The 25,980-nt window shown below is 50.0% G+C and overlaps 15 protein-coding genes across 15 annotated transcripts; 10 read left to right on the top strand and 5 right to left on the bottom strand.

The window, feature by feature from the left end:
• Positions 1-140: 140 nt before the first annotated feature.
• On the top strand, positions 141-3,152 carry AKAW2_81354A (uncharacterized protein; the record flags this gene model as incomplete). Its single annotated transcript, XM_041682476.1, has 1 exon — positions 141-3,152. The coding sequence occupies one exon, from the start codon at positions 141-143 to the stop codon at positions 3,150-3,152; it is 3,012 nt and encodes a 1,003-aa protein (XP_041549315.1).
• An 815-nt stretch (positions 3,153-3,967) lies between these two features.
• AKAW2_81353A (uncharacterized protein) lies at positions 3,968-5,111 on the top strand (the record flags this gene model as incomplete). The annotated part of the gene is made up of 2 exons (XM_041682475.1): positions 3,968-4,467; positions 4,541-5,111. 2 exons carry the CDS (start codon positions 3,968-3,970, stop codon positions 5,109-5,111), a joined length of 1,071 nt encoding a protein of 356 aa, XP_041549314.1.
• A 1,084-nt stretch (positions 5,112-6,195) lies between these two features.
• Positions 6,196-7,552, top strand: AKAW2_81352A (uncharacterized protein; the record flags this gene model as incomplete). The annotated part of the gene is made up of 4 exons (XM_041682474.1): positions 6,196-6,414; positions 6,471-6,846; positions 6,903-7,020; positions 7,081-7,552. 4 exons carry the CDS (start codon positions 6,196-6,198, stop codon positions 7,550-7,552), a joined length of 1,185 nt encoding a protein of 394 aa, XP_041549313.1.
• Positions 7,553-8,431: 879 nt separating this feature from the next.
• AKAW2_81351A (aldo/keto reductase) lies at positions 8,432-9,561 on the top strand (the record flags this gene model as incomplete). The annotated part of the gene is made up of 2 exons (XM_041682473.1): positions 8,432-9,043; positions 9,100-9,561. The coding sequence occupies 2 exons, from the start codon at positions 8,432-8,434 to the stop codon at positions 9,559-9,561; spliced, it is 1,074 nt and encodes a 357-aa protein (XP_041549312.1).
• A 405-nt stretch (positions 9,562-9,966) lies between these two features.
• AKAW2_81350S (uncharacterized protein) lies at positions 9,967-10,929 on the bottom strand (the record flags this gene model as incomplete). Its single annotated transcript, XM_041682472.1, has 4 exons — positions 9,967-9,974; positions 10,027-10,327; positions 10,378-10,799; positions 10,848-10,929. The coding sequence occupies 4 exons, from the start codon at positions 10,927-10,929 to the stop codon at positions 9,967-9,969; spliced, it is 813 nt and encodes a 270-aa protein (XP_041549311.1).
• Positions 10,930-11,225: 296 nt separating this feature from the next.
• On the top strand, positions 11,226-12,090 carry AKAW2_81349A (SDR family NAD(P)-dependent oxidoreductase; the record flags this gene model as incomplete). The annotated part of the gene is made up of 2 exons (XM_041682471.1): positions 11,226-11,572; positions 11,628-12,090. 2 exons carry the CDS (start codon positions 11,226-11,228, stop codon positions 12,088-12,090), a joined length of 810 nt encoding a protein of 269 aa, XP_041549310.1.
• A 231-nt stretch (positions 12,091-12,321) lies between these two features.
• Positions 12,322-13,416, bottom strand: AKAW2_81348S (class II fructose-bisphosphate aldolase; the record flags this gene model as incomplete). Its single annotated transcript, XM_041682470.1, has 2 exons — positions 12,322-12,592; positions 12,653-13,416. The coding sequence occupies 2 exons, from the start codon at positions 13,414-13,416 to the stop codon at positions 12,322-12,324; spliced, it is 1,035 nt and encodes a 344-aa protein (XP_041549309.1).
• A 115-nt stretch (positions 13,417-13,531) lies between these two features.
• On the top strand, positions 13,532-13,870 carry AKAW2_81347A (uncharacterized protein; the record flags this gene model as incomplete). Its single annotated transcript, XM_041682469.1, has 1 exon — positions 13,532-13,870. One exon carries the CDS (start codon positions 13,532-13,534, stop codon positions 13,868-13,870), a length of 339 nt encoding a protein of 112 aa, XP_041549308.1.
• Positions 13,871-14,103: 233 nt separating this feature from the next.
• On the top strand, positions 14,104-14,596 carry AKAW2_81346A (SMP-30/gluconolactonase/LRE family protein; the record flags this gene model as incomplete). Its single annotated transcript, XM_041682468.1, has 2 exons — positions 14,104-14,228; positions 14,290-14,596. The coding sequence occupies 2 exons, from the start codon at positions 14,104-14,106 to the stop codon at positions 14,594-14,596; spliced, it is 432 nt and encodes a 143-aa protein (XP_041549307.1).
• A 28-nt stretch (positions 14,597-14,624) lies between these two features.
• On the bottom strand, positions 14,625-16,903 carry AKAW2_81345S (Zn(II)2Cys6 transcription factor; the record flags this gene model as incomplete). Its single annotated transcript, XM_041682466.1, has 5 exons — positions 14,625-14,809; positions 15,062-15,250; positions 15,311-15,968; positions 16,029-16,082; positions 16,142-16,903. 5 exons carry the CDS (start codon positions 16,901-16,903, stop codon positions 14,625-14,627), a joined length of 1,848 nt encoding a protein of 615 aa, XP_041549306.1.
• Positions 16,904-17,403: 500 nt separating this feature from the next.
• AKAW2_81344A (sugar porter family MFS transporter) lies at positions 17,404-19,085 on the top strand (the record flags this gene model as incomplete). The annotated part of the gene is made up of 5 exons (XM_041682465.1): positions 17,404-17,508; positions 17,559-17,835; positions 17,891-18,128; positions 18,173-18,753; positions 18,811-19,085. The coding sequence occupies 5 exons, from the start codon at positions 17,404-17,406 to the stop codon at positions 19,083-19,085; spliced, it is 1,476 nt and encodes a 491-aa protein (XP_041549305.1).
• Positions 19,086-19,877: 792 nt separating this feature from the next.
• AKAW2_81343A (zinc-dependent alcohol dehydrogenase family protein) lies at positions 19,878-20,813 on the top strand (the record flags this gene model as incomplete). Its single annotated transcript, XM_041682464.1, has 3 exons — positions 19,878-19,967; positions 20,019-20,087; positions 20,136-20,813. 3 exons carry the CDS (start codon positions 19,878-19,880, stop codon positions 20,811-20,813), a joined length of 837 nt encoding a protein of 278 aa, XP_041549304.1.
• Positions 20,814-21,791: 978 nt separating this feature from the next.
• AKAW2_81342A (sulfotransferase family protein) lies at positions 21,792-22,789 on the top strand (the record flags this gene model as incomplete). Its single annotated transcript, XM_041682463.1, has 2 exons — positions 21,792-22,460; positions 22,532-22,789. The coding sequence occupies 2 exons, from the start codon at positions 21,792-21,794 to the stop codon at positions 22,787-22,789; spliced, it is 927 nt and encodes a 308-aa protein (XP_041549303.1).
• Positions 22,790-23,744: 955 nt separating this feature from the next.
• Positions 23,745-24,223, bottom strand: AKAW2_81341S (YybH family protein; the record flags this gene model as incomplete). Its single annotated transcript, XM_041682462.1, has 2 exons — positions 23,745-24,163; position 24,223. Coding segments are annotated over 2 exons (420 nt in total).
• Positions 24,224-25,084: 861 nt separating this feature from the next.
• AKAW2_81340S (uncharacterized protein) lies at positions 25,085-25,399 on the bottom strand (the record flags this gene model as incomplete). Its single annotated transcript, XM_041682461.1, has 1 exon — positions 25,085-25,399. The coding sequence occupies one exon, from the start codon at positions 25,397-25,399 to the stop codon at positions 25,085-25,087; it is 315 nt and encodes a 104-aa protein (XP_041549301.1).
• Between the last annotated feature and the right edge of the window lie 581 nt (positions 25,400-25,980).

Here is a 25,980-nt window from a genome sequence, read left to right as displayed (position 1 = left end):
TAGCCTTTTCCAAATTTCTCAAGTCTCAGACGCGAGAATCCGAGGCAGCCTCCATTCTTGAGGGCTTCTGGGAGGAGTATGAGCAAACTACTTCAAGCTCAGAGGCAGTAGTGTCTCATTTCCTCGAAGTCGCGCACCTCATGAAATCGGTTGGGCTGTCCCGAGTAGCTCTCAATGTGTTCAAGCACATCGCCCGGAACAGCACTCGGCAAAGCTCCATCTACCATGAAGCCGAGCAATACATCCGGTCCACTAGTCGGGAAATCATGCAGAGCACTAGCTTCGAGTCGTTCCAGACTGAGTCCAGCCTCGAGGAGATTGTGTACCAATCTTCCAGTACCGACGAAGTTACCGTCAAGGCTTCCAACAAACTGTTAGAAGTGTATTGGTCGCAGCACCGGTGGCAGGATGCGACCAAGATCTTGAAACGGCTTCTGCGCAGCGTTTGGCCGGCCTTGTTTGCCCCTTCTCTGGATGACGTCGTCCTTCCCTCGACAGATCTAAATAGGGCTATCGAACTAACAGAGCGTCTGAGCAACTGCTATCGGTCCAGACGCTATCAGCTCAAGGAAGAAGACATCCGAGTGCGTCTCTATCGCGCTGTTCGGCGTGACCGACCCGCCGGTGATAAGCTACTTGAGAAAGTGACGACTAGCCTGTTGCGTCTGTATGAACGTACCTCTCAAACAGAGAAGGTGATCACTATTCATCAGGACAAGCTCCAGGACTACACCAAGCGTTATGGTGGAAGTCACCCTACCGTCCTGAAGGAGTTGTGGACCTTGGCGGAGCTCACCCGTCCCCGGCCCGTGGCTGTTGACTATTACCGCCAGATAGTTTCTATTCTGAACAAGGATTCCGAGACCTGCCACCCAGATGCATTTGAGCCCTTACTTGTGGTTGCAACGGAGCTTTTGAATCAAGGCCGGTACAGTGATGCACTAAAACCCTGCCGCGTGTTGTTCAACACGCTCCAAAACCCGACGATCAGCCCGAAGCTCCAGGACCAAGCCTTTGTGCAGACCATTTATGAACGCTATGTTCACTGCCTGCGCATGGTTCAGAGCGACACTGCTTCTATTCATGATGTGACTGTCCAGTATCGTAAGTCGTGCATCAGTCTGTTTGGCTCCAGTGCTACGATTACAATCCAAGCGACCAAAACACTAGCCCATATCTGCCAGGAATCCAAGCAATATGAACATGAAGCAATTCAGCTTTACAAGATCCTCCTCGATACTAGGTCCACCGAGGTGGAAATTGACTATGATGATATTCGTGCCACACTGGACACTTTGACTGCAGAGGAAGTCGAAGTCGAGAAGGATTTCTCGTCCATGACCGAGTCAGAAGTGCGGAACTGGGTGTCCATCCGCACCCGCCGCTTGTCTTCCATCCGGTCCACACAGGGATGGGCGCATGAGGAGGCGCTGTCTCAAATGGAGGAGATTACTTCCTTGTACACCACGCGTGGGGAAACTCACCAGACTGTTTCGATCTTACAGGAAGCGACCTCTCAAATCCTGACTTCACAGACCTCTGCCACCCAGTTGACGGCAGCAGCAAAGAGCATTGTGTCCGGCTACATTGAGGCGGGTGAGATCCACCGAGCCAAGGAATTGAGTCAGGAGCTCTATCGCCAGATGATCCTGAAGGACTCTTCCAACGTGTCTCTCTTCGGATTTGATATCACCTCCAATCAACGAGAGAACCTGGCCTTCTTGGCTCAGGTTGAGTACAGCCTCCGCGTCCGCGAAGATTCCACTGTCACTCTGAATGAGATTTACTCTACGCTTACCATGGAGTATCTGTTCATGGAGCGCTTCCAGTCCGAAATCAGCTCCAAGAGCACTAGCCTGCAGACGTTGACAGCCACCGTCCCCCGTTTGTACGGATTTTTGGTGTCTCGGAACCGTCAGTCCGCTGCCAACCGTGTTGTCGAGCAGTTCTCCAACTACTTCCTCAACACCGAGGGTAGCAGCCTGAAGCTGAACATACATCAGGCTAGAGTGTTCACTGAGACTATCTTGGAGTATTTCAGTACCCACAAGTCGCGGGATCTTGTCCGCTCGGTGGCCATCGCTTCCTACAACCGGACCACACAGTTGCTGGCATCGGGCAATTATCAGGCAGCATGCGACCTGGCCTTGACTGCATTCCGCTACATCTGGTCCCACCAGGGCTACTCCTCAGAATCCACTCTAAAGCTGGTATTCAAGCTTGGCCTGGTTATTGCGGGTCGCGATATTAAGGGAGAACCTCCAGCCTCCACGCGCAAGGAAATGCTTAACGTGTCAGGCATCATAATGCGCGACACGCTGGATTACTTCCAGAGCCACAACATTGACATGGCCCAGCTGGATCTTGTGAATCTGGAGAGCTTGATTGGCGTGCTCGATGAGCAGCATGACTACCACACCTTGGCCTGGATCCTCACCTCGCTCTGGAACTCCCGGGATACTCACGAGATCTGGAACGCCGAGAACGACCAGGAGGTTTCTCAGCAACAATTCCAGTACACTTTGGCTCTTGGCCGCTGGCTGGTCATTACTCGTTACCTCATTGGCGACTACACGGCTGCCATCCGTTTGGCCGAGGACATCGTCTACAACTGCGCGCGTGTTCAGGGACCGCGTCACTCCAGCACGGTGGAGATGACAGTCCTGCTTTCCCAGATGTACACCAGCGTGGCCCAGGGATACCAGAACCAGAAGGACCGTCGCGAACTGGCATACCGGTACTACAAGAAGGCCGCGGCGGTGCACGAGAATGCGCTGCGCTACTTCATCGATCCGACCTCGGTGTCCGCGTCGGAGATGGAGGGAGGCGTCCTTTCCGGACTCTCCTCGCCCGCCTCCAGCCCCGGAGTTGGCGCAGTCGAGGAAGGCAAGTTTGTGCGGAAGCACCTCCACCTGCTGAAGCTTGCAGTTGAGCGCCTGGGCGACTGGCCGAAGGAGTACTCCGAGTACGAGCGCCTCAACAGTGACTTGTTCCGGACCTACTCCAACGACTTGAAGGGCGTTGACGGAATCGACAAATGGAACCTTAAGCGGTTCGGTTCCGGTCGTGCTGAGGCTAGTGATGACCTTCTCTCGACTGGCATCGAGAACCAGGGAGTCGGCTTCTATGAGCGCCTGGCTATTGCCGTCTAAGCTCAGCTAGCAGGATTAGTGATGCAGAAAAAAGTATTTTGTGTTTTCTTTTGTGTTTTATCTGGATAAGTTGATTTGTACGTAGTTACAAAGGAACTTCAGGACATAATAAGCACTTAAAAGAGGAGGAACACCAGAATGAGCCAAATAGTGAGTGCTGTTAGTAGTTAGTCACAAATTACAATTCAAATTTCGGGTTTTGTTGACATTGTTGTTTCTGTCCGTGTAATTAGACACTAAGCCTTATGAAGCAGTAAGACATTCAGGTATTCGCTGTCAGTAGAGTGTATCAATTTGATCTTAGAGAATGGATACCCTTACTAGTGAGTTGGAAAGGGGAAATCCATTCATCGATCAAACTCTGTGGTGCAGTTGCCGACGACAGGTACTATGAAGCCATCTATATTTTAGATGAAGCAGTAAGTTTCCCCTAACCGGAAATGACAGGAAATGACAGCCCAAACGAGGCAAGGTTGAGAGCATAGAATTACTGGCATTTGCCTCCTATAGGCTCGGGTTCCGGTCCGGGTATCTTCCATGCGGGCGTTTCAGCCCTGGCCTTAGCCTGAAACCGACGTTTGATTAGAGGCCTTACTTCCGAGAGAACCGAGATAATGGCCTGGACTCTATATAAAGGAAGCTTTCTCCCATGTCCTCATACGGAAAGGTACCTGCCTATCATTCTCTTCTCTGTACTACATCTTATCGTTCTCTTGTTCTGACGGCACTGGTGGTCTCAAGCATTCCATTCATTATCCTCATTCAATTCTATATTCACTCTTTGAATACCAACTAACTTAACAAAAGCGCTCACCATGCACGTCCTCAGCACCCTTTCCATCCTTCCATCCGTCGCTCTCGGTGCCGTTCTGCCTGCTGCTCTGCAAAGTTCCACCAAGGTCGCCAAGCGGGACTCCTGGGGAGGCAGTGTCTCGTTGGGTCCGACCAAGTCCGACATTATCAACGCTGTCACCACAATCATTCCCGGAGTCGCTCCCTCCACCCAGAATGGCGAGCTATTCCTCTGGCCAGGAATGAGCAACGGAACTGGCGACCTCATCCAGACCACGCTCGAAAGCTGGCCTAGCAACTCCTGGTGCGGTGCCACCACGGGCCAGTGGTGTGTGCGCGCCAGTATCTTTGGCTCGTTTGGACAACTGGATGGTACTGGCTCGCCCGTTAGTGCCAACGACCATGTTCGTATCGAGTACAACCTCGCTTCGGATGGCGAGACCTGGACCCAGAATGTCACCAATGCTTTGACGGGTGCTGCTTTGTCCAGCTACTCTTATGCTGCTGGTCCCTACATGACTGGGTAAATCGTTCACTTCTCTGACGGATGGACTATTCAGGAGTTATCTTACTAACCCTCTCGCTACTCTCGCTAGATATGGCACTGGCACCGAATGCGACAGCGACTGCACCGGCACGGTAGCAGACCAGCTGTATCTCAACACCACCATCACCCTGCGAGAGGCGGACACCAGTTTCGGCGACACCATCGCAACCGGCGCGGGCGCCACATACACCGGTCTGACCTCCAGCGAAGGCGGCAAGGTCTGGAACATCGCCACTATCAGCATTCCTGCCATGGGCTCTCAGACCGCCGTCGCTTCGTCCACTGCGTCTGTGGCTACCCACACGACCCCTACCCCTTCAGCTGCTGGTAATGTTTCTACTGATGAGGCGACTGGCCCAGCTGCTGCCTCGGCCACTCAGGAATCCGTCTCAGTGCCGTCCATTGCTCCTTCGGTCGCTGGATCCGGTGCCGCTCCCACTCAATTCAGCTCCGGCTCTGGTTTCAAGCCTGGCGCTGGCTCCGGATTTGGCTTTGCGCCGTTCCCTTCTGGATCTTCCCGTGGATCGCACTCGAACCCCCAGTCTGGTGCTCAGTCGGGCTCAAAGGCTGGCTCTGGATCCGAGCCTGGAGATGACAATGAGCCCTGCCCTGAGTGGTGATTTAGAGATGCTTCAATGTCTGGAGTTTTCTCCAGGTCAGAATCGCACTTTGGGGAGGACCTCGTATGACTTGAACCATTTCCAATATTAATCTTAGCACACATACTTGAAGCCAGTTTCGATCAGCTTAGCCCCAGTAGGTGATAGAGCCTTTTGACCTCTCGGGGCATGTGTACATAGGGCTGAGGTACCAAAGTGACCACATTACCTTTGTACAGTGGTTCCTGATGAAGGTGGCCGATATTGAGGTAGATCACAGTTGCTTGGAAAATCTTGGCAGGCCCCGGGTTTTGAAAGGCGAACTCGCAGCATCATACTTTTCATTTGCACTAATGATGGCGTTTTCGTTAGTCATTTTTGTCTCCACCCATGCTATCCTGCATCATATGACGGGACAGCAGTTAGATGGCTTGTCATTAGATTAAGAAACACCGAGAAGTATTTTTAGCTCCGCGCGATAGTTGAGTTCAACTCCAATATGTTTCGCTGTCGAGTGAGCCTGACACGAGCTAGTCAGTGATAATTCCTTAATCAAGGCCAGCCACGGCCGAAACCCTGAGAGGGGAAGTCGAAGGACCACGGGTCGATGATATTAAGGGGGTGGAGAGCACACAAGAAGAACCGGCCGATATGCTTAATTTGCGTTAGTGGGAGCGGGCCAGAGGATGCGCGGGCCCAACGGTATCGTTTCACTTAAAGTGGATTTCGACGATCGCCCGGCCGTTGAGCAACTTTGAGTAATACAGTGGGCCCGATGGACCAGCACACAATAGCCAGCTGAGCGTGTTCGTTGCACCGGCCAGTACCAAGCAGTGCACCTCGATCGCACATCCCGAACGACGCGTGGTTCTCCGCGGGCTTTTGCCCTATCACAACTGCCCAGTGCGATCCCACTCCAACTTTGTTTCCGCCCTGGGGCTTATCTGGCACCGAATATAGCGCTCGCTGGCTTGGCTATCACTACAGGTCTGTGCGATGATCGTGGCCTCTAAACCCCAATAATCCTTTTCTATCGTCCATTGCCCTTGCGTGGATGCGCCGATTTTTACTCCATTTTTCTTCTCTGCTATGACTTCCCGCGGAGATGAATCCCGGAGGGTCCCCGCACAATGGAACCGGTGGAAATAGTACCACTGGCAGTCCGCTGCCCAAGCCAAGCTCTGCGGTCGACTTTGGCCCAGAGCTGCTGGCTGCTGTTTGGACAATGAGTGCATTGTCCATTATAGTTGTAGCCATGCGCTCATTCGGCAATGCTAAGTTTGGCAACTTTCAGATCAGTGATATAGTCACTCTGTTGGCACTGGTCAGTGCATGAACATGTCTTCTTACGACGTCACTAACTTTTAGGGAAATACATAGGCTCTGCTTGTGATTGCTGCGGCCCTCTCCAGTGTCGCGGTAGACTATGGGTACGGAAAGACTGCCAGTTCGTTAGAGCTGCATCACGCGATGAGCTCTCTTAAGTATTCCACTATCAGTCAGGCCGTGGTAACGTTGGCTGCCACTGCCGGTCGTTTGGCATTTATCATCTATCTCATCGAGCTGCTGGCAGCGCGAAAACTACATCGCATAATTTTATGGACCCTAGTACCCTTGCAGGTGGTTGTCAATGTCATCAGTGTTTTCTTGCTGTTTTTTCAATGTTCGACACATGTGGAAGAATTGTTCAACCCGAGCCAAGCCACCCATTGCATGTCACTGAAGGTACAAATCGATTATGCTTATTTTCAGGGTGGTATGCTCCTTTCACTGTGAATTTAGTAACATAAATTTTCTAATTGGCACCTACAGCCTTCAACTCCGCCTGTGATCTCCTGCTCGCTGCTTTCCCCATCTACATCTTCTGGCGATTCAATTGGAACGTCAGGGTCAAACTTGTTCTCGTATCTCTCCTGAGTTTGGGAGTAGTGTGAGTGGCACATTAATCGTGTATTCACTTGTCCCAACTAACCATTACCCAACCATCCAGAGCCATGGCCGCTTCCCTAGTCAAAACCATCGAATACCCAACCATCATGACCTCGACCAACCCACGCACTAACCATGTCACCCTTCTGCGGTGGATGTTCGTCGAAGCGGGCGTCGTGCTCATCACCGCATCAATTCCCTGTCTCCGACCGCTCATTGTCCACTGGGTCAAGAAATTCGTCAAAAGAGCACCTACTCTACACAGGAAAATGGACAACGGCGAGGGTACGCAGAGCGCGACACTTAATGTCAGTCAAATGACGCAGGACTGGAAGAAACGATGGATCATGCCATATATGCAGCAGAGTGAGTCCGGGGAGAATTTGGAGCAACATATCCTGGCTAATATCTCCACGCATATATTTGCCGGGGACCGGGAGTTTCTCGATCGACATGTGCCTGGGATTGTGAAGAAGGTGGAAGTTACTGTGGTAGCGGATGAGATTCCATTGACGGAGGTTGAACATACCTGACTTTACGATCCATCTTGTCATGTTTGAATTGTTTTATGTAAACTTAGGCTTGCCCTGCTGGTCATGGTAACTATGTATATTTTATGTCGTCATTGCTTCGAGGTCTCCCCCACAATTACCACCACCAAGATATCAGTCAAGATAGATCTGAGAGTCAAAATGGAATGTGACAAGATGTGATGAAGTTCTTGGCATGGCTCCGTCTCGCGCCCACTGCAGCGGCTAATAGCGGTACCGGGTAATTTGATTATCAGTAGAGTAGGTTCACTGGTTTGCCAATGGGTTCCTGGAGGAATTTAAGTTTATGCAAAATTGCTTCTCATCTTACAGGATTCTGCAATTATATGTTATTATCGTATATTAATAGCTTTCTGTATGAGCTTGAAAGTGTATTCAATGTTATTTGGAAGGTATTTTTCAATCTGTCCAAATCCACCGTTATAAGGAGTCGTTAAAGATCAACACATAGGGATAACTAGAATGAACTTGGACTTTCCCTCTATCTAATCTCACGACATACATCAATCTTTACATTTGGATCCCGATGTTCACCCGTTACACTCATCTCATCAGATGGGAGATCACAGTAGCCGGCGGCCGCTATTAGCCGCCGCCAAATCTCACTACAGACTAACACCGACACGGCGTCATGCAGGCTTACAGCCTGCTGCTTACGTTAGAATATTTCGCCCTCGCAGTGGCTTATAGACTTACGAGCAGTGCAGATAAATTCGCCCTCACCGTATACCACATACCAATGAGGGATATATTTACCCCAGTCGATTCTCCTCAGTTCACCCGTCACAAAACCGAACAAACCACAGCCTCTTGGCAACAACATCACACAGCCTAGCACCACCTACCTACAACACACTCAACATGGCTACAGCCACTGCAGCAGCCAACGCCACCGGCCCCCAAACACTCAAGGACCCAATCGTGTCCATCAAACCAACAAGCGCCACTCGCCCGCCCACAACCCGCACAACATACACCCTCAACACAGGCGCCAAAATCCCCGCTCTCGGAATTGGCACTTTCCAAGACCCCGACTCTCAGGAAGACACCGTCTGCCAAGTTCTGCAGCATGGTATGCGGCTCATTGACACAGCACGTGTCTACGGCGTAGAAAAGCAAGTCGGCAGAGGAATCAAGAAAAGTGGCGTCCCGCGCGAAGAGATCTTCCTTGGCACTAAGCTCTGGTGTAATGATTTTCACCCCGATGATGTCGAGCGCGCGGTGGATGATTCCCTACGGGATTTGGATACACCCTATGTTGATCTGTTGTTGATGCATTATCCGTGCACGTTTAAGCGGGGTGAAGATCGGTTCCCTCGTGATGCGGAGGGGAGAATGATTCATGGGGAGACTACGTTTGTGGATACGTGGAGAGCCTTGGAGAAGGTGGTCGAGACGGGAAAGGTGAAGGCCATTGGGGTATCTAATTTTAGTAAGGGTGAGATCGAGACGTTGCTTAGGGAGACTTCTACTGTAAGTCACCTTCTTTTCCTTTTGTTTTGATGATTGGGCGTAACTGATAACTGCAGGTCCCCGCCGTGCACCAGATGGAAGTCCATCCCTACCTCCAGCAGAAAGGCTTCAACGAATGGCTTCGCGAAAAGGGCATCCACGTCGTTCAGTTCAGTCCTCTAGGTAACATGAACGACTTCTACCGTCAGGCAGGATGGTCGAAGGAAATCGCGCACATGATGCGGGTTATTGACCAGCCCATTCTCAAAGCAATCGGTCAGAAGTATGGCAAGAGTCCTGTGCAGGTTGTTCTTGCGTGGGGAATCAACAGTGGCCGTTCGGTCATCCCAAAAACTGTGATCGATTGGCAGATCGAGGAGAATTTGGCAGCTGACTTCGAGCTCGATGCGGAGGATATGGCTCAGATTGCTACTCTGGATGCGAAGGCGCGGTTCAATGACCCGAGTTTTGATTATGAGTGGCGATTGTATAGTGATTTGGAAGGGATCGATGGTACTGTCAAGGGGAGGACGCACTAGGATCTAGTAGTACGGGGTATCATATCACTTTTCCTGAGAGAGCTTATTGGTTTTAGTATAGCATGATTTGCGCGAATTTTGAATGGAATGAAATGAATAAGTGATTGCTTATGAAACATGGGGCATCCGACTGAAGCTGCAAGATTCCTTTGCTTTGTCTACATGAAACAAAAGCGCTTCACATGGTTATGATATGTCTGAATAGTTGCACGCGACACCGCAATAAAAGACCTCGTTTCGCGCGCAAGGTAGAGCGTTTAACGGTTTCATCCACTCGGTAGTCTATGAAAACAAACAAATGGGGAGAAAATCAGACTGTATTAGAGCACTACATGGATCCTCTAGTAAACGAACTCAACAACATCCCAAACCTAGAAAACAAGACCTCGCCGCGAAGATTTATTCTCAACAAACTGTTCAAGTCAGTATCACGCCTAAACCTGGAAAGAACAATGAAACACTTACTTCCAATCACCCCATTCACTGGAATATCAATCGAAGTCGTGTAGCTAGCAGCATCACTCAGCAGATACACATAAGCACCCCCCAGCTCCTGCACCTCCGCCAGCCGGGGAAATCCTCCGTAATATTTGAGTTGCTGCTCCCAGTCGGGCTGCTGTGGTACCCAATATGTCATAGCAGTTTTTACCAAACCTGGCGAAACACTGTTAACCCGGATGCCATACTGAGCCCATTCCATAGCCAGCGTGTGAGTCATGTTTCGGACACCAGCCTTGGAAGCGCCATACGGAGTGGATGGGACACGCTAGCATATCGTTAGTCATGACCTAACTCAGACTTTAAGTAACAACAAACCTTATTCGGTCGGTATGAAGCCATCGACGCCGTAAAAACAATCGACCCCTTGATTCCCAGTTTTATAAAGGCGCGCGCCGCAGCACGAGCACTATAAAATGCTCCGAAGAGGTTCACGTTGAAAAGGGTCTCGATCTCGTCCTTGGTGAAATCCAAAGCAGCCTTGTGGTGGGTGCGACCGGCGTTGACTACCATACCGTGCAGCGCTCCAGCCTCTTCGATGATTTTGTCGATAGCTGCGGTGATGGTGGCCTCCTCTGTCACATTCGCGCTAATGGCCCTGAGTTGCCCTGGGTAGCGCTTGTCCAGGGCGGCGAAGTCCTCCCCTGTCTCGCCGATGTCGATCGAGTAAACTTTGGCGGCACCATTGGTGAGACAGCATTCCGCGATACCGAGGCCGATTCCACGATTGGCGCCGGTTACTGAGACATATTAGAGATGTGTCACAGCTGTGTTAGTTGAGTACTTACTCGCGATAACCTTTCCACCGAGGCTGACCTGGGTCTGGACAGCGCTGGCCTGGGGTGCTTCGTTGGAGTCCGAGGAGGTCATCGTGATGATATCAGTATGATTGATAAGATAGTGGTAATGTCTTCAAATAATAATGATTTTACATTGTATAAGGCATTTACAAGTCATTTTATAACATGTTTTGATCATCTGCTGGTACTTGATCACTCGAGTCGGGGATCCCCCGAGACGCGGAGAGGCGAGGAAGCGCGGGGATGCATTGCCTCGAGACGGGAACAACGATTGCATTGCATGACTTGAAAAGGTGCCACGGTCACTATATTGCACAAAAAACCGTATTATTCTTCGGACAGCTCATTCGTGAACAATTCTCTGCAATGGCTCTACCGGCCTGCAATCTGCTCAAAGGCAAAACAGCTGCCATCACCGGCGGCACCACAGGAATCGGCCGCGCGATCGCATTGGCATACATCACCCAAGGCTGCAATGTCGCGGTCAACCATCTCGGCCTCCCCCAAGATGAAGAGCATCGGCACAGTCTGCTCGATGAAGTTAAATCCATCCAACAAAGCGGAATCGCAGCTGGCAATATCCTCGAGATTCCTGGTGATGTGACCGCCCCGGAAACCAGCATTAACCTTGTCAAGGAAGCCGTCTCTCAATGGGGCAAGCTGGATATTTTCGTTGCCAATGCTGGTGTGTTCAAGCAAGCTGAATTCCTCCAGTGAGACTATTATTCCAACAGCTGAGTAAAGAAGACTGGCAGCTAACACATTCAGAATTGAATCCTCTCTCCTCGATCACAGCGTCGACGTCAACATCAAAGGCTGCTTCTACTCCTGTCAAGCAGCTGCCCGGCAGATGGTCAAGCAGGGCCACGGTGGCTCCATCATCGGTATCTCTTCCGTCAGCGCGCTGGTTGGTGGAGGCCTTCAGACCCACTATACTCCCACTAAGGCCGCTGTGCTCTCCATGATGCAGTCTATGGCTATTTCACTTGGCAAGGATCGTATCAGATGCAATGCTCTTATGCCAGGTACCATTGCGACTCAGTTGGCTGATCATGATATGAAGAACCCTACTAAGAAGGCTGCACTCGAGGCGCGCATTCCGCTGGGGCGGATCGGGAACCCGGACGATATGGCTGGTCCAGCGGTGTTCCTGGCTTGCGAGGAGATGAGTCGATATGTCAATGCCACGGGGTTGTTGGCGGATGGTGGGATGTTTAGTAACTTGCAATAGATTGGTCTAGGAATAGTGTCTTGCAGTTATCAGGTACTATATCCTAGTTCATAAAACCCATTACTGTCTGGTATGTGTTACATGTAGCCAGCTCTTCAAAGTAGTAGTTGTAAGCTACCAGCCATCACTCTCTAGAGGTAAATGCTCGCAAAAAGGGATGGTGAATCATTGCTAAGCTTAATGTATGCACTCTAAAAATCTAACTATATCATATTTCGATTCAACTGTGTCTCACGCCTTACCCGCAGACCCGCAAATCTCCATCCACTTCGCAGTCAAATCTGCCACTTTCTGAATCCCCTCCTCAATCAGCTGGGTATGTGGTATCTTCCCCACATTATCTCGAAGATGATCATAGTAATCATCCAACACAAGCCGGTTCACATTGATCTTGGCCACTCCAGCCGCCACGCAACGTTGTATCAGCTCGGGCGGAAACCCATTCGTACCATGAATCGCCAAACATACTCTCCCATTGACCTGACTGCGAATCTTCTCAAACCTGGCACAGTATGTCAGCAAGTTGATTGTTCCAATCATCACGAGTAACTGCCAAACTCACCGCTCAAAATCCAATTGCGGGCCACGGGGACCATATTCGCCATGGACATTGCCAATAGCCGGAGCAAGCACATCCACGCCCGTATCAATAAACTCATCCACCTCTTCTGCAGTGGTCATACAGGCCTCCAGCCCTGCCGTATCCATGACCCCGTCTTCACCTCCTTCAATACGCCCCGGCTCAGCTTCGGTGACTTTCTGGCGCTCATTGCAGTATCGCACCAGTTCGCGAGTCTTTCGCAGATTGACCTCCTTCTCATGGTGGGACATGTCTACCATAATACTGTCGAATGGCATATCCGCCGCCTGCTTGATAATGTCTTCCGACTGCGCATGGTCGAGATGGATGCTGATAGGCACGGTCGCACGACTGACCGCATCTGCAGCGGTACGCACGATCAAGCCATCAGTTGCTTTCACAGCCCATGGGAAGAATTGTATGATAAGAGGCGACCGCGCTGTTTCTGCTGCTCGGATGTAGCCGAGAATTTGTTCGAGGTTGTAGGCGATGACAGCGATGACGCCGTATCCGCCGGCGTGAGCATTGCGCAGAATGCGCCTGTGGCGGTTTTCTTCTTTCCAGGACATCGTTGCGAGGAGCACTGAATTGTTCAGTCGGGTGCGGTTGTCATACCATGGATGCTTGTGTTGATCGACGTTCTTATACTCTTGGGAGATGAACTCCTGGTGGGGCGGGGATGGCCTCGAGACGAGGACCGGAGTTACCCCGATTCCCCAGTTTCTTTCCCCATCTTTCCCCTCCATTGTTGACTTCGCCACTTTTTATACTCACTAAGCACAGACTATATCTCTTACTCTGATCACCAACGCAATAGCATACAGTCCTCTCAATCTAATCAGCGTGACGAAATACCTCACCATGACCAACAGCGAAATAACAGGGTTCCAATCCCACCACAAAGACTTCGACGCAATCACCGGCCCAACCCCCACCCTCGAACTATTAGCAGAACACCGCGACTACCCCTTTGCACACGAAGCCGGAATCTACATTCCCGAGACGAACAACCTCTGGATTACCAGCAACCGATGCGTCGATCCTAATGGCAGCAAAAGCGAGCAAAAAGTCTACATCACCCGCGTTGACCTGAACACCAACCCCATCACCTACGAGGAAATCCCCACCGAGATCCCTATGGGAAATGGCGGCATCAACTACGGCAGAGATCACATTCTCATCTGCGTCAGGGGTCCATGACCCAGCCCAGCGGGTTGTATCAGATGTCCATCACTGCACCGTACACAACGGAACTGCTCAAGGGGGATTTCTTCGGCCGGCCGTTCAACTCGGTCAATGACGTGGTCGTACATACTGATGGCTCTATTTGGTTTACGGATCCTATATATGGCTATAGGCATGAATATCGTCCGGAACCGTGTTTACCGTGTCAGGTGTATCGGTGGTGTCCGCGCGAAGGGACTACTCGCGCTATGGCTGATGGGTTTGGGATGCCGAATGGGATTTGTTTCTCCCCGGATGAAAAGACGGTTTATATCACAGACACGGACCGACTGCATGGGGATGGTACGGTGTTTGATCATCGGGTATCTTCGATGTATGTGCAAAGTTTCATTATTGTATTGTCTTTGGGATGTCCACTGATTAGGGTTGTGTAGCTATGCCTTCGACGTGTCCACGATACATGGACAGCCGTTCCTCACAAACCGTCGGCTCTTCGCCATGGCCGATCATGGAATTCCAGATGGGATCAAGTGCGATCTGAATGGAAATGTGTATAGTGGTTGCGGTGATGGTATCCACGTCTGGTCGCCCGGAGGAGTTCTCCTCGGTCGCATTCTCATCGATGGTGGGGTAGCCAACTTCTGCTTTGGCAGAAACGGAGAGATATTTGCGCTGAATGAGCACCGCTTATGGAGGGTCCAGCTCGGAGTTGGAGTCAAGGGAGCATTACTTGGTCTGTAGACTGGATAGTACGTAAAGATCAACCATGTTATGAGGCAGCACCGGCCCGGATAAAACCTTTCCCACCAGTAGCGGCTTTAGCATCCTGGCTTTCCCAAAGCTCCTGTAACTCCACTCCCAATGATCTGACCGGCCCGCCAGTTCTTGCTCGACAAGATTCTAGCAGCTCCAGGATATCTTCCCGAGCACGCTTCTCCTGAGTAAAGATTCCTGCTGCGATGAGTCAGTCACGTGAAAGACACTCAGCGCTCTCCGCATCATGTCAACCTCCCCGCCTACTTGAAATGGCAAGGCTTGCTTTTAGGACATGCAGAAACCCTGCCGCCTTGCTCATATCCGAGGCATGATAGCCGTAGTGGATATAAAAGTGGCAGGCGGTAGGGCTTCTTCTGGTCTTCTGAGCGAGCCTTACCTTTACAGTGCGGAGAGTGCCCGATGTGGCGGTAGCGTCTCCCTATTACATACCGATGAAGACAGCCTGAGACGACATCAAGCTAGACGCATTATCCTTTAAGGTCATAGCAATCCCACAGATATCCTCCACGTAGTGCTTGATGGCACTTTGACGCTCGAGGTATTGGTCCAGTCCTCCTATGCTTGGCTCATGCGCCAGTAAGAGAATGCATGACGCGCTGAAGAACTGAACTGCCAGTCCTAGAAATCAAATCAGTCAGTGAACCTCGTTAACTCAACACCTATTGAGATTGGACGTACCAAAAGCAGCAGGGCGAATCCAAATCGGCCGAAAGTACGACGAATACTCACTTGCACCTAGCGGCAGAGGCGAGAACTCCACGGTTCGGTGCTGTCGCCAATCCTCGAGCATGGCACGAAGCCGGTTACCGTCCTCAACTCGCCGCTGTCTGTTCTCCTCAGTGGTGGTCTCTGCGCAATAACTAATCACCTTTGCAGTAATATAAACAGCACGCATAGCAAGCTCGTGCGGTAACAGCGCAGAGAGGGGTTTCTGCGGAACCCAAAATGTCAATGTTTTGCGTTTCTCGCGGAACGCAGCCCAGATGTCCTGGCAGAGCCAGGCCCACCATACGGCGGAGTGTAGGCCTCCAGACTCGCCATGGATGATCTGGGACCTTTGTATGAGGAAGACTCCTTCAAGGTGCCGTTCCCAATCGTTGGTGGAGTTGTCGAGCATTTCGTAGGCGGAGATGATCAGTGCTGTTGCAAGGAGTTCTAGGCTAGTCTTGTAGCTGGAGAACCGCATGGCTCGTTGGACATAGTGCAGTGATTGGTAGTAGTATTGTAGAGCCGCAGCTTCTTTGTTCGGCATGTTTTCTTGATCCAAGCGAGGATTCAGTGCTAGGTGCCGGAATGCGAGGGCGAGAATGGCATTCATGAGTCCAGCATTATGTATCTTGACAAGTTGTCAGTCTACTGATATAACATTCTAGCAGAGAGCAATGAGTGGGCTTACTGCCAAGTGCGCGACAAATGTGGAAAACTGGCTAGTAGGATCGAAGAGATCGAGCTGTTAGAGGTATTAGGCTATCTCGTTAACCTTTGGAACAGAAATATAAGTATGCTTACCCAAGGGCACACCTGATTTATAAAGTGTTCGAACAAGGCATGTTCGGTAGGCAGGAGCTCAATTGCCTCCCGTGACTGCCAAATTAGTTCCTCCTCTACCGCGCTACCTTCTTGGTAAGATGTTGGGCCATTGCTCGCGCTGGAGTCAAGGGTACTATCAAGCACCTGTGTTGCATATTGTAGCGAATAAGGCTGGCTCAGACCATCGATTTCCAGGTGATCAACAGACTGATTTTGAGTGCCAGAGTTATTCACAGAGGGCAGCTGCGGGCTGTCCCTTGCAGCATCACTCGCCAAGAGCCCAAACCATCTCACTGCGGCGAAAGACGCGTTTGAGGGAGACAGATAGTTATGCTGAAAGGCGATGGGGCTCAGACCGGTAGGCAAGTCACCCCCCGTTAGGTGATCCGGGACCGCTAACGAAGGGGGATTGGTCTCTGCATCTGAGCAGCTCCACGCCACACGTGGTGGCTCATGTTGTTCGGAGGATGTTATTTCTGTGGAGTCGTCATGCAATACATGAGCGCTGGCTTGTTTCGGAGATGCTGATGGATCTTGGTCTGTCACCGGAACAGCAGCAGCAATGGTCCGGTCGGAGGCTGAGCTGTCATTACCGCGACGGCCTGATGCGGGATATTCACAGGTCTTGTCCTTTTTGACGCAAGGACCACAAATCGGCTTGACTTCATCGCACTTCAGATGTCGCTTACGACATGTTATGCTGTATTCATTATATTTAACCGTGTACCGCGTCTTCGGCATGGGTCACTCACCATCCATTCTTAGTCCGCAACCCGCGGCCGCGAGACTTGCGTGTGCGTGGCCGCCTACAGGGCGATTGAGAAGCCATAATCGGGATACCATATGGCCATGCGCTGCAAATATCATCGGGGCCATAATCTGGATCCATATTCGCTCATCCAAAGAAAAGTGTCCCCGAGACGGGGACACATGCTGAATGTCGATCCATCCGATCCTCATTCCTTGCTGATTCCACGTGATCCCCCGCATTACCCCGCGTCCTATGGGATCGACAGAACCTTCACTGTATATTTCTGAGTGCTAGTATGGCATTAAAGGAGCTGTTCGAATTGCGTCGTACGATATTAGTAGTAGCAATGCTGTGCGTTACTGACATTATGGTTGCCGCGAATTGCCGCATAGCCGGGTGATACTTTGGGAAGGATGAAAGGATATATTACGGCTGTGACCTTCGAGCCGGCATGTGTATGATGATAATGAATTACCATACAATAAACATTATGTTCAATTCTAAGACTTCGTATTTCGGCCTTCGAGGGGGGTGGTTAACCTTTTGGATCACCCTAGCCTGTGGTGCTGACATGACTCTGTATGGGTATGATCAGGTCAGTTACTATAGTACAGTTCCGGTGGTGCACGGCTAATCCAGTTATAGGGTGTTTTCAGCGGAGTCGTGATATCCAAAGATTTTCTGCAGTTACACAATCTTGAAGGTCCTTCTAAGACCAGTCTTCTTGGCACTGTCACCGCGATCTACGATGTTGGCTGCTTCGTCGGATCAATCTGTGCATACTGGCTTGGTGAGCGGTTGGGGCGCCGAAAGACGGTCCTCGTTGGGACTACTGTAATGGCCGTTGGTGCTCTTTTGCAAGCTTCCTCGTACAGTGTTGGCCAAATGATGGCAGGTCGAGTCATTGCGGGAATTGGAAACGGTATCTCTCCTCCGATAGTTCCAGGAATATAGACACTAACTATGCCACCACGAAGGTCTGAACACATCTACTGCACCCATTTGGCAGGTCGAAACATCAAATGTGCATTGGCGGGGCAAATTGGTTATCCTCGAGAATGTACTCGTCCTTGTTGGGTTTTCACTTGCCAATTGGCTCAATTACGGGCTTTCATTCGCCAGTGGCCCTGTGTCCTGGCGCTTTCCCCTGTCATTCCAGTTCGTCTTCATAATCATACTCGCTCTCACAGTTCCATGGTTACCTGAGTCCCCAAGGTATGTATACTGTGATTTTTAACAAATTTTGCTCACATTCCCAGGTGGCTTATTGCCCACGGCCAAGAAGAAGCAGCTGTACAGATCATCGCAGATCTTGAGAACAAATCTAGAAACGACCCCTTCGTCCAATTTCAAACCAGCGAGATTCGACACAGTGTCGAATACGAACGAGCCAACAGCGTTAGCTTCAGTGACATACTGCGCGGACGCGCCCATGAACGGTCAGGCACTAAGACCATCCGCAGGCTTATCCTCGGCATGGGAGCTCAGGCGATGCAACAGTTCTCAGGAATCAATGTGACCTCCTACTACCTACCCACAGTATTGACGAAATCAGTTGGTGTGAGTGAGCCGTTAGCAAGACTCCTAACAGCATGTAATAGCGTTCAGTATTTATGCTTTTCCATGATCGGTATACCGAATGTTGAGCGATGGGGCCGTCGAGCACTATTGATATTTGGTGCCACGGGCCAGTGTCTCTGCTACAGCTTCATCACAGCTCTCATTCGGTATAATGAGATGCCTGGCTACCCACATCAACATGAAGTGGCCTCTGCCTCGGTTGCTTTCTTCTTCATGTATTATATATTCTTTGGAATCGGCATGCAAGGCGTGCCATGGTGTATGTCTCACTTCTCTTCCAACTTATGCTTTCACTGTGTACTGATGGTATTTCTAGTGTACCCCACAGAGATCAACTCCCTTACGATGCGAACCAAGGGCGCCGCACTTGGAGCAGCTACAAACTGGATTTTCAATTTCATGGTCGTCGAGATCACTCCAATTGGTATACAGAACCTTGGATGGCGATTCTATACGATTTGGATCGCGTTGAACGCAGCGATGGTCCCTGTCATTTACGTCTTTTATCCAGAGACAGCAGGACGTACGTTGGAGGACATGGATGACTACTATCGTGGGAATCCAGAGAATGCGACCGCGGTGATGGCTTAATAGTAGGTCTTGAGTTGATAAGGATGAAATACTGCCTATGAAATAGTGTGCTTTGCCACCTGACGTCAACTGTTGGGTCTCATCTCCGTGATTTATCTAGTTCACTTTATGTAGTCGTTGTCTTGCCTTATTTGTAATCTTTGTTGTTGGTTAGGATAGCATTAAATGGATTTGACTTTCTACCCTTTTAAGCGTCTCTCAATGGTATCTGATCAGCTTCGGTCGCCAAGTTGCTCACCCAGCCGGCGTATGCTTTCTTGTCTGACACATTCCTTGTGCATAGCAAACCCATGAATCATGGTTCCACTCGTAGAGATATCCATCCTTCTACTAATATAGCTTCGGGACATTGGCAGGATTATGAGGTTTCTGCTATGCTGGGGTGGGGCAAGAACTGACCGACTAGCCCCCGTCTCGGGGGCTACCCAAGAATAAAGGCCCATGCCCATCCTTCCTCCACTGAACACAAATGACACTACACTACCATTGGATTACCAAGCGTTCAGAGCCCCTGGGCTGTTGTGAAGATGCCATCCTGCTTTATCTTGCCCATGAGTTTCTACAGTTCACTACCCTCGCCTCCATACGCTCACATTCCCTAACGAGATATAACAGCCACCTCCGAATGCAGACATATGCGCCGATGATTATTCTATAGATCTTCAACCTATTGCCCACATTTACCCACTAATCTCGTATGAACTCTATGGATACCTTCGGGCTACCCCGCTCCATGAGGGCACTAGGTGCGTGTCGCATTTTCTTGACTGGCCAACAAGCACGAGGTTTGACATGACGGCCGGAAATGTAGAGTATAGTGAAGCTCGAAGATTTAGCATTGTTGAAAAGAAGCTTCCTAGCATACGTGCTCACGATATCCTCGTATGTTTGTGAACTTGCGCAAACTGAACGCAATGTTTAATATTATTCCAGATCAAAGTCAAGGCCTGCGGTGTTTGCGGTACCGACCTGCACATCCACGAGGGTGAATTTGGAGCCCAGGTAAGGACACTCCTACCACTAATAAATATACTGGACTGATCAGCAAAGTTTTCCCTAGTACCTGGTCATGAAACCGTCGGCATCGTTGCAGCATTCGGCAGCGAAGTCGTCGACTTTACAGTAGGGGATCGCGTGGTAGCCGACAACTCGGAACTATGCGGACACTGTCACTATTGCCGCCGAGGCAAAGAGCTCTTCTGTGAGAACTTTATCGCCCACGGCGTGATGGTCGATGGCGGATTTGCCGAATACGCCGCCTACCCTGCGCATCGCGTATTCAAGATCCAGAACCTGTCAGACGCCGATGCCACCTTATTGGAGCCTGCAGCCTGTGCGGCACACGGGCTGGATAAGATATCCCCACAAATGGGATCCAGTGTTCTTCTGTTTGGCGCCGGTCCGACAGGCTTAATGCTAGCTCAGCTGCTTCGCCAAAATGGTGGCTGTCGAACTGTTATTGCTGCACCGGGCGGGTTGAAGATGAAGCTAGCCAAGTCGCTTGATGCTGCGGATGAATTTGTCGACCTGCCAAGGGAAGAAGACGCCGCGGCTGCTAGGTTGGAGCAGCTACGAAGGGAATATCCGTACGGCTTTGATATTGTTGTGGAGGCGACGGGTAGTGAAAAGGTTCTGGAGGACGCCATACACTTTGTCACCAAAGGTGGAAAGTTGATAGTGTATGGGGTTTACAAAGATGAGAGCCGCATCTCGCTGTCACCGCATTAGATCTTCAAGGAGGAGATCCATGTCCTGGGTTCTTTCAGTCAGACGTACAAATTTCCAGCTGCCATCGATTATCTTGGTGAGTTTTGTGAAGTGCGGGGTACAGGGAATCAGTAGCTAATGAATATCCGCATATACAGATCGTGGAAGAATTAATGTGTCTGGAATTGTCAACAAGACATTTAAACTGGATGAGTGGGAGATGTGCCTTGATGCGATGAGGCGAAAGTCAGTTGTCAAGGCTGCCATTGTCTTTGACTAGATACCACTCAATACAGTTAATTACAAGCCCAGTGATGTGTACATACGCTAGCCCCATTTAGTTGGTTGTCTTCCTATGACAGGCAACTCTACCGAGACAGAGAGAGAGTACTAAAATCCTTCCATGATCCGAGTAAGTCTGAGTAAGTCTGGAAGTCCTAGCCTCACCCCCATCATCATCAGGCTATTCTCACTTCGATATCCAGTCGCGTGAATTGCGGCTCTGTAATAAATTTGGTGCCTAGTGGTGAGATTGGTAGCTGAAAATGAGACGGCAGCACGGAGATCCCAATCAATGCGTTATGCTTAGGGGCTGCAATACGGACAAAGGAATCATGAGTCCGTGGGGACTACAAGTGGGCACTTTGTATCACGCCAAAAGATCATTGGTTGATCCGTCTAGCCTTTCGTTCAGCCGCCTTTCAAGCTTCATTTGCCCAACCCGACAAAGAAGGCCTCTGCGCCCCTTTATTCCCTCGGGCTGTGAATACTCACCAACCAAATACACACTGTGTCGTAAGCCCTCATAATCTTTAGGCAGCCAGAACATGGATAAGTGGCCAATTGGTGGTCTGGTATTCCCCACAGAGCGAGATCCCCTAGGGGGATGGTAGCAGAGACAAGTATAAAGAAACTCGGTTCCCACTCCCCCATAAAGCCTTACACTCCATCTTCTTGGTGTCAGTCATATCTTGTTACTATTCCCAAGACTTACCGACCATGGAAACCTTGCGCGGCGCTGTTTATGGCTTCCCCCAGCCCCAACCACGCATCCGCACCAAACCACTGCAAGTAATCTGCGTAGGCCTACCACGATCCGGAACAGAGAGTCTCAGCCGGGCGCTCACTCAACTGGGCTTCAAAACCTACCACGGCTGGGACATTGTCTTCGACGACCCGCCATATGCCCAGGGCTGGGCGCAGCTAGCAGAGCGGAAGTATTCGGGCGTGCAAGGGCCAGGCGACGCCCCAATCACTCGCGACGAGTTCGATTGCCTGCTGGGGCATTGCGATGCAGTGGTGGACACAGCAGCCGCCATGTTCAGCGTGGAGATGATCCAGGCGTATCCAGAGGCTAAAGTGATTTTGAATACGCGGCGGGATGTGGATGCCTGGCATCGCAGTGCTATGAACACCTTGGTCGCAGAGGGTGAAAACCAGTGGATGGCCTGGTTTCTGCGCATTTTTACGGCCGATGCGTACTGGCTTTGGAGGTTGTACTTCACGATCGGATATCCTGCCATGTTTCGTGGGCGGACAACCAAGGAGGGGCTGATGAAACATGGGAAAAGGGTGTATCAGGAACATGGGTTGATGATTCGAGGGCTTGTGCCGAAGGAGAGGCTCTTGGAGTGGGATGTGGAAGATGGATGGGGTCCTTTATGTGAGGTAAGGCCAGCCTTGAGTGATTTGAAGTCAATGATTTGGTAGAGTGTGTCAATTAATATTGTGGGCTACAGTTTCTGGGTAAAGATACCCCCGATGAGCCCTTCCCGAACACCAATAACCCAGCAGCTTTTCGGAAGCACATCCAAAGTATAGTGCAGCCGAGAGTTAAACGGGGACTGTTTAATTTTGCATGCTGTACCACTTCAGTGGGAGTGTTGGTGACTGCTATTGTGTTGGGGGTGAAGAGGAGACAAGCATGGCAAACTCTGATCTGGGAGATACCCGTGGTGGTCAGGCAATGCTTGGAGTCATTGTCATTTTCGAAGTAGTTATTAGTTTTGAGGGCAGATGCGGGTAAAAATAGCTTCTTTGGGGACAGTTGAGCGAGAAAAAAAAAATTGAAAGGAAAAATTAGAATCCCCGAACCAGAATCGAACTGGTGACTTTTCGGTTACAATAATACCCATTACAGCCGAACGCCATAACCAACTAGACCATCGGGGGTTGCTATGTAGGTACGTCCCTTTTTTGATTTTATATTCCAGCTGCTCAACCTATAGCATATTGGCAGTATCTCGTCATGTCGTTCACCTGCCTCACTAGTTATAACTACAAAGCTGAATGCCCGTGAGACATTCAAGATATAGGTTCAATATTCTCAATTACTGCTGTCGGTTTTCAAGTAGGTAATGCAATATAGGTTGTCGCGTTGAGGTCCTGCTGACCCTTCCTTAGCTACTGCTATGTGATATATATTCGATCGCGGTCGGATCATAGTGGCGATGTTACTAAAGCAGCACTATGATGTGACTGACTGCGCTATGAAATGTATCAGATGGTAGTGGTATTTTTAAACAATCAAACAACTACGTAGTACCCCGAAGCCTTAGATCAGACACAAGCGAGCCAGGTAGAGACACTGTTCTACTTGTACTTAGAAAGGAGGTAAAGGAAAGATGGATCATACTCGAAAGACACCAAACCGGCTAAAAAATCAAAAGGTCAGACTATCATTGCTGCCCCAAGCAATATGTCTGGATTATAAGAAAGGAAAGAGCAGGTGATATGATTTATACAGAGGATTGGATATCCCCCGCAGCGTCTTTCTTCTATGCCTGTCCTAAACTGACATAGAAGTACTGACTGACAATCATAAGGAACGGCTCTCTCTTGTAACCGGGTGTTTCCTTTCTTTCCTCTTTGTTTTGTTGCAAACCGATAATTTACAAGCCCATCAAAAGTATCACCATCCATTTCCGACACATCAACAGCTAACCCAAAATTCTAACTCCGTCGAATTCCATTCTGCACCAACGGCTTCATGCTAGAAAAGGCGTATCTAGCAATCAACCACTTCCCATGCTCCCTCCTCAAGATGAACAATTCCTGATTCGCATGTGGCTCAGACTCCTGAGTGGCAAGTATCGTTTTGGTTCCCTCAGCCGTCGTCCTGGCAAAAGCCCACTCCGGAGACATAACAACGATCTCCTCAATCTGAAAGGTGATAACGAGCTGAATGGTTGCAAAAATGCGTGTGTATGAGTCGCGTAGAGCCTCAGTGCCTGTACTGGCCGAGAAGTGCGGCGGCATGATGACCCCGTCTTCCGTGTAAAGAGCGACTGCTTCGTCCACATTTCGGCTTTTCAGAGCTTTGCCGTAAGCATGGAGGAGAGCTGAAATTTCGTCGGCGTGGGTGGGTGACACTGCAATCGTGTTAGACCTTGCCATAGAAAGGAGCCGTATCCATCGTGGGTACACCTACTGATGGCTTGCTGATTCCTGGAGTGTAGAAGGAGGGACTGAGAGCTGAGTGACTTCAAAAATGTGTCTGCTGACACTAGTTAGTCTACCTACTGATATCTAGCTAGCTTTACTGACCGAGTATTTGGCCTTATATGTGGCCTTTCTGTCCAGAAATGGATACCCCCACTTTGATAGGTGGGGGTTTGGCATCTCATGAGGTACAGATTGGAGGCTTTTTGGAAGAGTCAGTCGAGCCATCTTGACATTTGTGTATAGGAGATACTGTGCTGAACATGGCACAATTAATGGCTCGCGGTGCTTGGAAATGGGAGGAATAGTAGTGCCACACTGGGGTCAAGCTACGCAGTATTTCCGACCGGGAAGCTACGGGAGTACATGCCATAGTGTTCTCGATGGTATGCGGTATAGATTCACGTTTCAGTGTCCACCAAAAAATTATGATACTACGGTAGGATATAGCTGGTATGACTCAATGGCTTCGATGCTAGGATTCGACGGGTCTTTCTGGATTAGGGGGGGGTATGGCAAATCTAACTGCTGCGCGCATTGTCACTATACCTCACCAACAAAACTTGAATGCTGCCTCAAGAGCAAACTGTGAAGTACGCCATAAGCTTGGGGACACAGATGCCGTAGGGTAAGAGATTTGGAGTTGGAAGCATAACCTCAGAGGAGCGTCCCACATGATACCAAGAGTGGGGTGCCTCTTTGTAAGAAATCAGGTTCCCCATTTGACATCTTGTGCTCTGCCACTGATAGCTGACCTTCCCGGTAGCTGACCCAGCGGCTGCCCAGCTTTGGCGCTTATGGACTACTCGTTTCTCCCACCCAGATCATAAGCTCGGATATGACATGATTGCTCATCGAGACTCCGTGGCTGACAAAATATGCGAGGAAATCTTGGGCCAAGAGCTAGTGAAATCGCTCCTCAGAAGTACGGAAAAATGTGATCTGGATAGAGCCTTCCTTGACATGCAGAAGGTCTTCAGGTCAGCCGCTGAACTTTCGGTGGAAATTTCAACCTTGAGCGTCTGGAGTTTAAGACTCTCGATACTTTGGGCCATGTCTTTCATCACCCTTCGGCGGAGATAGAATTGGCCGAGGATTATGGAGGGGCTGAGAAGGAACATTGTTTTGATGACCGCCAAAATTCTCTTCTTAGAGTTTCCCGCCATGTATCGTTGTGGAGATCACAAGGATCCCTTTTATAATGGTATCCTTCATAAAGCGGTTGTCTATGTTGAGGATGTAGATTAGCGTTTGCTCAGCCACTGGGACATGCTGCTTTTTAAAACAGTCCTGTGGCAGTGGTCTGTTGAATCTTTTTATTGTTAATTTTTTCACCCCCGTTTTAATGTTATCTCACTTGTTTACCCAAGGGAGGCAGGATGTGAAGATGACTCGAACAGCTCTTGATTTGCGGCTTGGAGTTGAAACTGTCAACATTCATCACGAGGTCTTCAGTATTTTCTTCGGTCATTTCCGGCTAATCTACTTCTAAGTGTTGTCTTCATCTGCGGATGATTGCTTTACCAGAATGCCAGATCAGAATCTTGAGCTCATGGACTAGCATTAGCAGTTCCGGGAGGGGGCGGGCCTTATAAGGCGGGTAGGTAGCTTGACACTCGGAAGGGAACTTCATCGCTACATTCAATGGTGGTTTAGTATGTAACCTTTCAGAAATATTGAACAAGAATGTCTTATTCGCACAATTTTCGTATCGTAAATCGCTGCACATGTAATACCCCCGGTTCTT

This window comes from Aspergillus luchuensis, chromosome 8 (genome assembly GCF_016861625.1).
Source record: "Aspergillus luchuensis IFO 4308 DNA, chromosome 8, nearly complete sequence".
NCBI lineage: Eukaryota > Fungi > Ascomycota > Eurotiomycetes > Eurotiales > Aspergillaceae > Aspergillus > Aspergillus luchuensis.
The sequence above is the reverse complement of the archived record's forward strand: the minus strand, read 5'-3'. Positions and strand labels throughout refer to the sequence as shown.